Source organism: Hylaeus volcanicus, unplaced genomic scaffold (genome assembly GCF_026283585.1).
Source record: "Hylaeus volcanicus isolate JK05 unplaced genomic scaffold, UHH_iyHylVolc1.0_haploid 12118, whole genome shotgun sequence".
Taxonomy (NCBI): domain Eukaryota; kingdom Metazoa; phylum Arthropoda; class Insecta; order Hymenoptera; family Colletidae; genus Hylaeus; species Hylaeus volcanicus.
In genome coordinates, this window is record NW_026533088.1 from 79,425 (window position 1) to 92,399 (window position 12,975).

The 12,975-nt window shown below is 43.5% G+C and overlaps 3 protein-coding genes across 3 annotated transcripts; all 3 read right to left on the reverse strand.

Annotated features, from left to right (window-relative positions):
• Window positions 1-292: 292 nt before the first annotated feature.
• Window positions 293-925, reverse strand: LOC128882591 (uncharacterized). The gene has a single exon (XM_054134239.1). The coding sequence runs from the start codon at window positions 923-925 to the stop codon at window positions 293-295; it is 633 nt and encodes a 210-aa protein (XP_053990214.1).
• A 435-nt stretch (window positions 926-1,360) lies between these two features.
• On the reverse strand, window positions 1,361-2,518 carry LOC128882592 (uncharacterized). Its single transcript, XM_054134240.1, has one exon. The coding sequence runs from the start codon at window positions 2,516-2,518 to the stop codon at window positions 1,361-1,363; it is 1,158 nt and encodes a 385-aa protein (XP_053990215.1).
• A 239-nt stretch (window positions 2,519-2,757) lies between these two features.
• Window positions 2,758-4,002, reverse strand: LOC128882594 (uncharacterized). Its single transcript, XM_054134241.1, has one exon. It carries the CDS (start codon window positions 4,000-4,002, stop codon window positions 2,758-2,760), a length of 1,245 nt encoding a protein of 414 aa, XP_053990216.1.
• Between the last annotated feature and the right edge of the window lie 8,973 nt (window positions 4,003-12,975).

The following is a 12,975-nucleotide window of genomic DNA, read 5'->3' on the forward strand; positions in this document are numbered from 1 at the left end:
ATCGATCCGCCGAACCGCCACTCATTATCACCGATACCGATAAACATCCCCCGAAAGAAACTGGATCTAGCTCTTAACATATAAACAGTCTGGGAATCAGGTGTCCCGTACTGTCGAGACCGGATGTTATGTCGATAAGGAGCCGTGACACCGGCTACCGCATGGTGAGAGCGCTGCGTGTACAAAGAGAGCCCGGGAGGTGCTGCCGCTATCGGTAACGGCACACCTGCGAGTTAAGATCGCGATCGGCGCGCGATATGAACGCTGATTCGCCAACATTTCCCCCCGGCCATCAGCGACTGGTCGTTGATGAATTCTGCGCATCTGGGTGGTCTTGAGATGCTGGCTGAATCTGCGTGGCTGAGCTATCTTGAAAAAGCTGATGAAGTACAGCCAACTTGGCGATTGGTCGAATGAGGGTGGTTATGGCTGTCTTCAGTTCGATAACCCTGGTCAATCCGTCCTTGCCTGGTATGAGTTTCAAGACCCGAGCCATGGGCCATTTACCTGGAGGCAAGCGTTCATCAGTAATGAGAACGAGTGAGCCTACCTTGATCTCGTTGGAAGGGTGATGCCACTTTGAGATTGCCTGAAGTCGCTGAAGATACTGCGTGGACCAGAGTTTCCAAAATTGTTGGAGTCGTTGCTGCAGAAACTGCCATCTCGATAGTCGGTTGGCTGCGACAACGAGAAGCAAAGGTTCTGGAACTGCGTTGATCTGAGAGCCGATGATGAAATGTCCTGGTGAGAGGGCTGAGACGTCATCTGGGTCATCGCTGAGTGCTTCCAGTGTTCTCGAGTTGAGGATGGCTTCTATCTGTACGAGCAATGTTATTGATTCCTCGTACGTCAAAGGAGCATCCCCAACTGTCCTCTTCAGATGGAATTTAAGGGATTTGACCACAGCTTCCCATTTCCCACCCATGTGTGGTGCAGCAGGGGGGTTGAAATGTCACTGAGTGCCATCCTGAGCGAGCAGTGCTGCGAAGTCCTGGTTTTAGCGTGAGCTTTCTACGAAATATCTTCTGAGTTGTACATCAGCGCCTTGGAAGTTGGTGCCACAGTCTGAGTAGAGAGAAGCTGCGATGCCTCTGCGAGATGTGAATCTGCGGTAGGCTGCGATGAAGGCTTCTGTCGAGTAATCTGAAACAACTTCCAAGTGAACAGCGGAGGTTGAGAAACAGACAAACACACAAATCCATCCTTTCTGCGTTTTTGCACCTCTGCCTTTCCATGTCTTGAGCGTGAGTGGTCCAGCGTAGTCTACGCCAATATGCGTGAATGGGAGTGATGGAGTAACCCGACAGAGAGGTAGTTGGCCCATCAGTTGATGGTCACGGCCCTCTCTGCCGAGCACACTTCACACACCGAAGAATATGAGCATCGTCCCATGCATCGTCTGTTGATGGGCGTGGTCGATGAGAAGTGTTGAGAACCGTGAATCACGAGGCAAAATGGCTGGATGATTGCCTTCGTGTGAGAGTTCTGAGTGCTGAAGACGTCCGCCTACTCTGGCAATTCCTTGATGGTCGAGGTAGGCGGTCAATCGAGTGAACGGATGCGTTGACGGAAGAACAGTTCCTTTGGCGAGGGCTGCAATTTCGTCCTTGAAGTACAAGGACTGCGTGGCCTGAATCCAGTCAATTCTGCCTTTCTTCATTTCAGCAGCTGTGATGAGTGGCGTGGGCAGAGCATTACGTCGCCTGAGCAGTCTGTCGGTGAATATGAGGCAGACAGAAGTGATTCTGAGTAACCTGTTAACAGAGGAATATTTGTAAATTAAATCCCAGGGATACTCCTTGATAACAGGCTTTACAATGTGAAGTGAGACAGGAGGACTAGCCTCTGGAGCTCCTAACTTGTCTGCGTCTGCACTTGTCAGCTTGGGCCATGCGTTCTGAGTTTTCTTGAGACACGGTGGTCCCGTCCACCAAAGAGTGTGCTGCTGAAGCTGGTCTGTGGTCATGCCTCTTGACGCGCAGTCAGCTGGATTGGATGTTCCTGGTACGTGCCTCCAATGAGAAGTCCGCGTGATCTCCTGGATTTGGATTACCCTGTTGCGTACGTAATCCTTCCACTTGGATGGGTGCGTCCTGATCCATGCTAGAGTAACTTCTGAGTCCGTCCACAAAAAAGTCTGAGTGACAGTCATGTTCAAAATAGCGTGAACATGCTGTATCAATTTGGAAAGGAGCAGCGCTGCTGTTAATTTTAACCTCGGGATGGTTAGGCGTTTGAGTGGTGCCACTCGAGTTTTTGAGCAGACAAGAGAAATGTGGGTACCCGTGGACGGCGAGCGGACAACGAGGTAGACGACAGCTGCCATTGCGAAGACTGACGCATCAGAGAATCCGTGGAGTTCAACGGTAGACGTGGTCGTCGTGTTGAACCATCTTGGGATGGAAAGTTTGGCCAGACTGGTTAGATTTTCCCTGATGCGCAGCCAGCGTTTCGTGATTTGAGGAGGCAGAATGTCGTCGCAGCTGAGTTCCTGTAACCAAAGCTCCTGAATCAACATTTTAGCTTTAATGACTACAGACGCGACAAAACCGAGAGGATCAAAAAGTTGTGCTACTTCAGAGAGAATGAGGCGTTTCGTAAACTGCGTGCGTTGAGTAGCTGCTCTTGTAGAGAAGTTGAAAGTATCTTGATTGTCCATTTAATTCCGAGAATCTTGGTTTCGCAGTCGTCGAATGAGATAGATGCGTTCTTCTGCGTTGATGCGAGGGCGTTGAGCAACTTCTTGCTTGTTGAATGTCACTTGGCCAGTGGAAAACCACCAGCGTGGCAAAGCTGCGTTAACTGAGTTGCAACTTCAATGAGATGATCAGCTGTATCCGCACCACCAAAAATGTCATCGACATACCTGCCATTTTTTATGGGCTCCACAGTAAGAGGGTACTTCGATCCTTCATCTTCAGCAAGTTGCAAGAGTGTTCTGACAGCCAGGAACGGTGCAGCTTTCGTTTCATACGTGACCGTGGTGAGTTGAAACTGCGTTTCCCGATTTGCGTCGTCAATCCAGAGTATCTGATGCAAACCCCAATCGTCAGAATGTACTTTGATTCGGCGATACATCTTGGTGATGTCCGTTGCAAAAAGATGCTTGTATCTGCGTATACAAATGAGCAGATCCGCGATGTTCAGCATGAGATTGGGGCCTGCGTGAAGAAGATCATTCAATGAGTAGCCTGAGGACGTTGAACTGGAGCCATTGAAGACCACACGTAAAGCGGTGGTTGTGCTATCCAACTTCAGAACGCCATGGTGTGGAAGAAAGTACTGAAACGGACTAATTATTGAGTCATGGTTTCGTCTTACCATATGACCAAGTTCTTCGTATTCACGTATGAACTTGGTGTACAGCTGATTGTACTGGGCGTCCTTGGTGAGTCCTCTGAGCATCCTCTGAAGGCAATGATGAGCAGTCTGATAGGAGTTGCCAAGTGCTCGGGGATGGATCTTGAGCGGCAATCGTACGATGTAGCGTCCTTCAGAATCTCTTGAATGCGTGGTCTCGAAATGATACTCACACTCTTGCTCTTCTGGAGTGAGCAAAGGTGTCGTGTCCTGTGGTGGTTCTTCCTGCGTCCAGAATCGACTGAATAACTCACTCAGCTGGCAATCGGTGTTATTGACCGACACCTGATGAATGGTCCTCCGAGTAGTCTGAGAACCTTCAATGGGCCCGATGACAAGCCATCCAAAGATTGACAGCTGAGCGATGAGCTGAGTGGACGAGTGTCGGATGATATTGGGCTTGATAATTTGCCCGTAGACGTCTGCACCGAGAATGAGATCCACTGGTTTGGATAGGAGAAACTGAGGGTCTGCGAGATTCAGTTTTTCCAGATGAGGTGGTAGGGATACTGAAGGTAGTGGATCAGTGGGAAGGTTGGTTGTAACCTTCCTCAACACGTGAACTTGGACATTCACGTGGAGTGGCCTGTAAGTCGAATGGAGAGTAATATTGACTATTCCACTTGACTGCGTGGTCTTCATCCCACCAACTCCATGGACATCCAGCGCAGAGCGTTGTCGTTTGAGTCGAAGCTGGGTAGCCAACGACTCTGAAATAAATGAAATTTCCGAACCAGAATCAATGAGTATTCTTACGTGCTGCGCTGCGAAGTCTGAGTGCACTCGGGCGAGTGCTGTTGCAAGAAGCGTAGCTCGTGGTCTGCGTGTGCTGCGTGGGCGTCGACGACTGCTTCGTCACTTCAATGCGTGGACTGTGATGTGGACGGCTGTGTGGACTGATATCCAGGCACAAGGATCTGGCTGAGATCCACGCCGCGCAGCAGCGTGTGATGCTGCTCGTTGCACAATTTACAACGCTGCACGGTGCGGAAACTGCGTAGGTTATGGTGGCCTAGACAGTTGACACACAATGAGTATGCCTTGACCACCATAGCGCGATCTTCCGTCGAGCTCTTCCTGAAGATGGTGGAGGAGGAGAGGTAGTGGTCCTTGCTGCACAAGGCGCAAGGATATTGAGCTGCTGCGGGTGGTCTCATACCAGACGTAGACTGCGTGGACTGCGTGGATGGTCTGGCTTGCGCGGACTGCGTGGATGCTCCAGGAGGAGGCGTGGCGGTGAAGGCTGTGGCGCGAGCTGCTGCTAGACGTCCTTGAGTAGTCTGCGTGTTCTGTGACTGGTACCTGGAGCGTGGACTGCGCGGCCGAGATTTCCTGAGAGGGCGCCTGGAGCGTGGACTGCGATGCTGCCTTGTCCTCCACCACTTGGCGGGGGTTGAGGCGCCATCTTGACGCGCCGGCAATGAATCGCGTGATTTCGACATTTTACTGAGTGTTCTGAGTCACGAGAGTTCGCATCAACACTTTCGACACTACGGGATTGTTTCGTGTTCCGCGCACAAAATCTACTTGAGTCACAGTCTCACTTGTACGTGGTCACTTCCCGTAATGGCGTCGAAACGGCTGAGCTCGCCACGTGGCAGCCGTTAACGATTCGAAAAACCATGCGTGCCGATCCGGCTCGGAGGACCAAAATGTTTGTGAGTTCGCATGTTCTGAGGGTTCTGAATAAATGGCACGCACAGTTAACAGTCACAGTGGTTTAATTGTCAATTAGACAGAGCACAAAGAACGCACAAATTTCTGCGTGATCACTCACGACCACGTTGTACAAGCAAAACAAAAACAGACTTTATAGCATATATACAGAGTTAAAGAAATGAGGTACACTGAATGCACAAAGCGCGTGGACACCGGTGGTTAGAAAATGAGCGAACTGAGTATAACGATGAGCGGGCGGAAATGTTCAGAATATTCGTACTACTGTTGCGCGTGTGAAGTGTAAACTGAGAATGGCGTCTCCCATGCGGCATGCCGGCTACCGCATGGAAAGAGCGCTGCATGTACAAAGAGAGCCCGGGAGGTGCTGCCGCTATCGGTAACGGCACACCTGCGAGTTAAGATCGCGATCGGCGCGCGATATGAACGCTGATTCGCCAACATTCACTTTTCCTTCTTTTTCCCAATCTATCTCATTTTCGCTTTCAGACTTTCTGTCTGGGGATTTAAAAGAGTCTGAATCCCCCTCCGGGTAACTATTCGCTATAATTCCCATCGAGGTTAATGGGATCTCGCCTATGTTGTTGCAGTCTGCCGATTTTTCCGTTTCTACTATTTCTATGTTGGCGCCTACTTCTTCTGTCGGAATGAAGGCTTCCAACTCCGTTTTATCCTATTCTTTCTCTTCGATTGTTGCCATAGTTTTTATTATTTTTCATTTGCACGGATCCTCTTGTGGTGCATCTAGGTCCCAACTATCGTCTACTGGTGCCTGGGGTAGAGCTGGCAGCTTAAGGACCCTTGCAGCGAAGGCTTTCCTTTCCTTGGATTTGCTGGATGTGGGTTGTTCCTCCGTTTTCTTCTATTCAGGCATCAATCTGTCAACCTTGTTCGATTGATTCGTCTCTTTGTTGTTATATTTGTTATGGTATGTTTCATTTCTGTCCCTTCCACTATGGTCTTGTCTTCTGTTCCATGCATCTTGTATTTTATTCCTGTAAAGGAATGCCCTTTTCTTTTCCTCTTCTTTTCTTCTCATCTCCTCTAGCTCTTCGTCTACCAAATTATCCCCAGTGATGTGTTTCGGTAGTTCGCTGTAGTTATATTTCTTGATCTGTCTTTGGACATTTCTCTCCAACCTTTTTAAATTGGAATCCACTTTTCCCCACATTTTTTCCATTTGCTCCGTACTGTATCTTCCTCTATTTTCCAATCTCTTCAACACAACATCCTCTAGTTCTTCCTCTATAATCCATTGCAAAAGCTGTTCTATGTCGTAATCTGTGTGTTTGTGACCTTTATCAGCAGTGATGTATTTCTCCTTATTTGGGACTCTTCTGTTTGTCTTTTGATTTTGTTTTAATTTGTCAGCGTATGACATGCTTTCTTCCCTCGGTTGTGGTGGATACGTTCCTTCTTCATCTTCACTCAATGATTCGTATCTGTTTTGTGTAGCTACACTGTATTCTTCGCCCCTGTTTCTGTCATTTCTTACCTGATGTTTGGAGTTAACGTGTTTCCAAAAAGGGTGTCTTAATTCACACGGTTGGTCCTCCCACTTTTCGACAACAATTTTCTTCTTCCTAAATCTATCGAGTGATGGAAAGTCTTTATCGTACCTATAAAAATCATTCTGTAGCTCCTGTCTGCATCGTGATTGGCCGCTTCCTGCGTGTTGTCGCCTCATTGGATGTGTCCATCTCTTCTACACTTACGTCCACCAATCGTGGTTGGACGCAAGGTGTCGCCGCCGTCTTCTTACTCTCTATGTTCTTGGTTCGTCTACGTTCTTATTTTTTCCTGGTTCGTTAATTTGCAGTTTTTATTTTGGAAAAAACTGCTTTATTCGGCGTCTGCCGACTTCCTCCTTCTCCTCATCTCTGCTCGTCCCTTATGTCTTCCCTCTTATGCACTTTTTTTTTATTTTATCCGCTTTTTCCGGCTTAAAACTCGCAAATTGTCTGGACTTTTTTCTGTCGTTGCACACTCGATTGGCGTCAAAGCGGAACTTCTCCGAGAGTCGACGAATCGACAAACGGCCTTGTCTCCTATTGGCTAAGTGTTGACGAAAAATCGAGTGGAAAAGTATAAGAAGGTATCGTTTTTGGATGAATCGTGACATGATATTACGATATCGCTGTTGTACGTGTACCGATTTGATTGATTTTGGTTTTATTCGAAAGCTTATATGCGATTTACATCAGAAACATGCCTTTAACTTTAGAAAATATTGCAGGCGTGATGAGATATTAATGAAAGAAGTTTCAGGTTAGGTTGGAATCGCAGTTTTAGGAGTAAAAGATACGCGGCAGCGCCACGCTATATACGGGGTGGCTTTATAATTTTTCATGTACTTGGCGTTAAAACGCTACCGCGTCTGTGGATTTAGAATTCATGAATTCTGTTTGCCGCTGCGCAAACCTCGCTCGCTTTAACTCAGGGCTTGGTTAAAATTCGCTCAAAATTGATGAATAGAAAACCATTTTAAAGCTTAAAGTTCCTATTTTACGATACATTAATATAATCTTTTCTGTTGAAGTTGGTGTTTGTTGAGTAAAATCTGGTTTAAAAAGAAATTTATAATAAAATATAATAATTTAAATAATATAAAAATTAATACAATATAATAAATAATGATTTAATAGATGAGGGTATATAAAATTTCGTAACAGTGACAAAAATTGATAGTGCGTAGCAACGATTACGCGAAACATGTAACGACGGCCCTGACTGGTCGAGACGAAGCAAACGATGGCTGTATAGCGGCAAAACACAATTCCCGTGTTCCGAGTCAACATTTTGTCAAACTGTACGGTCTAGAAACCGATCCCTAATTTACTGTGAATGGTCTCTTTTTCAGAAATGTCTGTAGAATCCGATGATATATAGTAGTTCTTTTGGATAATTTTTTCTTTGTTGGCTGGAGGGGGCCGCCGGTGCGACCCCCGAGGTCCTTTTGGCTGCGTGGGTCTTAGCCCCTGTTCCGGTCACCCCGGTCTAGCAGTAAGCATGATATACAGGGTGTCCCAAAAGTCGCGTAGGAGCCGGAAATGGAGGGTAACTAAGACGATTCTGAACAACAATTTTGATGGTTCTTTTGGAGCAACGAGAAATGAAATAACGCCAAGGACTCCTACCAAAAATGGTTTATTTAACAATCGTCTAATACTTAAAAGAATAGTAGTGAAAAAGCACGAGAACAATCTTAGAAACTACGCTCACATTTTGTTACAGTAAAAGGCGGGAGATGTACACCGCGAATATAGAAGGCGCATAACTGCTGTTGCGAGGGAAATATGAAAGCTTATTTCCAACACACCCCCTCAACAGGAGTTATCAATATTTCTAAGCCCTAATCCCAACTTACAATTTTGATATGCTGGCGCAAATTGCCCTTTTGTGAAAATATCTGATACATTTTCGCCAGTTGGGATATAAATTACATCGATTTCACTATGTTTGTAAACTTCGCGTACATAATGGTTTCGAATATGGATATGTTTAGTACGCGCGTGGTGAACAGGATTTTTCACTATGCTTTGCGCACCTTGGTTGTCGCAAAAAACCTTTGTCGATGGTGCATGTTTTCTGTATGAAACCTAATTCGCTCAAAAATGCTCGCATATATACAACCTCTTTTGCTATTTCAGACAAGGCTACATCGCCGCATTACCTAATTTTAAAACAAAACCTGTATAGAATAGTCGATCATCCAAATCGCAACCCCAATCAGCGTCTACTAATCCTGTTAGCGGTTCACCCGTTTTTGTAAAAAGTAATCCTAAAGAAGGACTTCCGCGAATATATCTTAAGACACGTTTTGCCGCCATACAATGACTCTTACTAAAATGGTTTTCTATTCATCAATTTTGAGCGAATTTTAACCAAGTTACAAGAATTTGAAGGTTGTTATTCCAGTGTGTGGCAACGATTGTGTGGGCCCTGATTCGCCGAGTTAAAGCGAGCAAGGTTTGCGCCGCCGCAAACAGAATTCATGAATTCCAAATCTACAGACGCGGTAGCGTTTTAACGCCAAGTACATGAAAAATTATAAAGCCACCCCGTATATAGCGTGGCGCTGCCGCGTATCTTTTATTCCTAAAACTGCGATTCCAACCTAACCTGAAACTTCTTTCATTAATATCTCATCACGCCTGCAATATTTTCTAAAGTTAAAGGCATGTTTCTTATGTAAATCGCATATAAGCTTTCTAATAAAACCAAAATCAATAAAATCGGTCTATGTACAACTGAGATATTGTAATATCATGTCATGAATCGGTCAGAAATTGTAGATTTTTCTTCTGATTCTGATTCTTATTCTTATTCTTTTTGTCAACACGTAGCCAATAGGAGCTAAGACCATTTGTCGATTCGACGACTCTCGGAATCAGTCGGCAGGGCTCGTCGCCCGGAATTGTAACATGGCTGCCGCTCACGCCGCTCGTTCATTTCTAACCTGTATAACCTGTCAGTTTGTATTTCTGACAGTTGTCATTTCTAACCTGTATAACCTGTCAGTTTGTATTGGTGACATTTGGACGCCGCAAATTGAATAATTATTTTAAAGGCTACGTGTAGTGATATTGTATTGGAAAGTATATGGTTATAAGTGATAATATATCTACCTTGGCGTTGTGAAAAGATATATATAAATTTGATGTTTGAGTGTGCAGTTCATAATACAAATTTCAGTACATGTTCATTTTGTGCAAATAAGAATAAGTGTTCTAATACAATAAATTGTGTGTTATAAATAGTGGACCACTTTTTTTATTTTCACTTCATGATGAACATTTAAATTGCTTGCAACAAGACTTTGTGTCACACGTTCTGTGTACGTATGAACTGTAAAAAGAAAGGGAGAGAGAACACATGGCAGGAAGTCTCACTGCAAGAAATTTATTAAAGAAGAAATGAGAAATGAATAAAGAGATCAACTATTTCTAACGCACAATTTATTGTATTAGAATACAGTTCATACGTTCACAGAACGCATGGCAGAAAGTCTTGTAACAAATTTAAATAATGAGAAAATGAACAGAGATCCACTATTTGTAACACATAATTTATTGTATTACAATAATATAGAAAAAGAGAGGTCAGACTTAATCCTTTAATTTCTCAAAAGTATGCACGACACATGGCAGAAAGTCATGTTGCATTTAAATGTTACTGATAAACTGATTACATTTTTTCTTTCATAAATTTCTTGCAATGAGACTTCTTGCAATGCGTTCCGCGTACTTTTGAAACCTTAAAGGATTCAAACTGATCTCTCATTTTCTATTATTTGAAGTCATTCACTATAGAAATTAGCTTTGTAAAAAGAAGTGAGATCCCCATAAAAAACTTCGAAAAAGTAAAAAAATTACGCCAAGTACACGAAAAAGTGGAGGACTTAAAGAGTAATCATAAAAAAATAGAAGATCCCCCTAAAAAAATTCAAGAAAGTAGAAAAAGAAGTGAAATCGAAATGAGCAGCCAGTACATGAAGGTCCTTTCCAGTAAAGTGTAAGGTGACACTGTGTAACATAATATCAAATCGGTGCTTTCCCACTATGCGCAGCTAAAATGCTGTGTTCAACAGTGCAGACGTTCAGATCCTAATGACAACTCATGTAAACCGACTGCTCCGCACTTTGGCGGTGAAATGAAGAAGCTAAATAGTGTATCAACCACAAACTGAGACTGTTTAGACATTTGCCTAGATGTCCGTGGCCTGGAAGTCAAATGCTTGCCGTGGCCAGGCAAAGTATTCTCAGATCATCAATACCCATACTTTCTCTCTCGCAGACTTTCACATAATTTGTCAATTTAAAACTTTGACAATATGAGTGCATTTTTAGAAACATTACATTTAGAAGCAATTTTTCGCATTGAATAACCTTCTTCATGTAGTGCCACAATGACTCCTCGTGTCTCTACACTCAGCTCTGCTTTTCGACCCATTCTCTACGAATAAAACATGAAATATATAGTTTTATTCCCATTTCAATAACGAGATGATATTTTTCGAATTACTTCAATTTACATAAAAATTTTTGTCGAACACTTACGATTTTGAATACGAAAAATGTTCTACTCAACTTTTTGCAAAGAAAAATATAACAAACAATTGGAAATATAACTCTTGGAGTGAGTTTTTGCAGCACAAGGATGTTACGCGTAATAGACACTAGACGCATCGATAGAATGCAACAAGTTATAACACGTTTATGCTCGATCTACGCGTCTCCCAAGGGCGCCCTCTCCACTCTGACACCCTCCTACACTTTGACCAGTAGCAAGACGCACGTGCGTGACAAAATCCACTGAGTAGCCGACTTAATTGTGTAGAATTCAAAAATAAAGCAAGTGGACCCAAACTTTTGAATGGTAGTGTATGTTCAATTTTATGTGGTAAGTCTTCCAAAACGTTTTCTGTTCTCTCGATTTTTACTGAATTTGAGTCACCTTTAGCAAATTTTACGTCTCTGGCAGTAACGATTTCTCTTGTTTTCGGATTCCACAATCGGTAGGCTTTAGATTCGCGAGAATATCCCACAAAAGTGCTTTTTTCCGATTTTGGTTCGAATTTGTCTCTGCCAGATTTCTTCTGTAATACAAAAGCTTCACAACCGAATGTTCTCAAATAGGAGACATTAGGTTTGTATCCATGCCAAAACTCAAAAGGTATTTTGTCAACTAGCTTTTTCGTAGGACAACGGTTTCTCAAATATGCTGCAGTTGATACAGCTTCTGCCCAAAAACTCTTTGACGGACCAAACATGTGCAACATGCTCTTAGCCATCTCGACTAATGTCCTGTTCATCCTTTCAGCGGTTCCATTCTGCTGCGATGTATAAGCTGTCGATTTTTCTCTTTTTATACCTTTTTCTTGAAGCAACGTGTTGAGTTCTTTTGAGCAATATTCAAGACCATTGTCAGTCCTTAGACGTTTTATTTTCCGTTCGGTTTGATTCTCCACCATTGCTCGATACTTACAAAAAGCGTCTTTTGCTTTTCCTTTTGACTTTTTGAAAATAAACTTCAGTCCAGTTAGAAGATTCATCAATGAACGTTATAAAATAATGAAATCTACCGTTCGAAACGCCCTTCATCGGACCGCAGACATCGGAGTGTACTAAATCCAACAATCCAATACTTTTCTTACCTTTATGTTTTTGAAAAGGTGTTGCAGCTTGCTTGCATTCCGCCCAAACATCACAAAATGGCATCTTCTCTTCGGGTTTGAAACGTAATCCTTTCACCATTTCTTTCGACTGACTTTTTCTTAAATCGTATTCGTTGAGATGACCATAACGTCTGTGCCATAGCAACAAATTGTTGTTCTCTGAAGTTGCTATAGTTGCGACGTTTTCACCTTTTCCTTTCAGATAGAACAAATGTCCATTCTTCTTAACGTGTATCTCAGAACCGTTTGAATTTATAATTTTTGCGTTGTTATTTGTGAAAGTTACTTTTCTCTTATATTCGACAATTTTTATGACTGAGAGTAAATTTGTTCTTAATTCCGGAACGTACAGAGTATTCTCGAGTCGTACTCTCAACGGATTTCCATTATTTTCCAAATTTAAATATACAGTTCCAGATCCACATACTTTTGTCATTTTGTCTACAGCCAGCCTTACCTGTTCGTTCGGTACTGGTTTTAAATCTGCGAATAAAGTTTTGTCGTGACACATGTGCTGTAGCATCACTGTTGAGACACCAACGAACATCCCTTTTGAAGAACTTGAGTTGCAAAAGCGTTTTCTGCATTTGTAGTTGCCTCTTCTTTCTGTTCCGCTTCCGTGCACAATAAATTTTCATCTCCATGGCTTCTTTTCAGCATTCTTCTTCCAACACTCTGAAATCTTATGTCCAACTTTATGACAATAATGACATTTATACAGGGTGTCCCAAAAGTCGGGGAGGAGCCGTAAATGGGGGGTA

Bases quoted from the DNA above. Each gene is read 5' to 3' on its own strand.
- LOC128882591 (XM_054134239.1), bottom strand. From the start codon at position 925: ATGGGTGGGAAATGGGAAGCTGTGGTCAAATCCCTTAAATTCCATCTG.
- LOC128882592 (XM_054134240.1), bottom strand. From the start codon at position 2,518: ATGTTGATTCAGGAGCTTTGGTTACAGGAACTCAGCTGCGACGACATT.
- LOC128882594 (XM_054134241.1), bottom strand. From the start codon at position 4,002: ATGAAGACCACGCAGTCAAGTGGAATAGTCAATATTACTCTCCATTCG.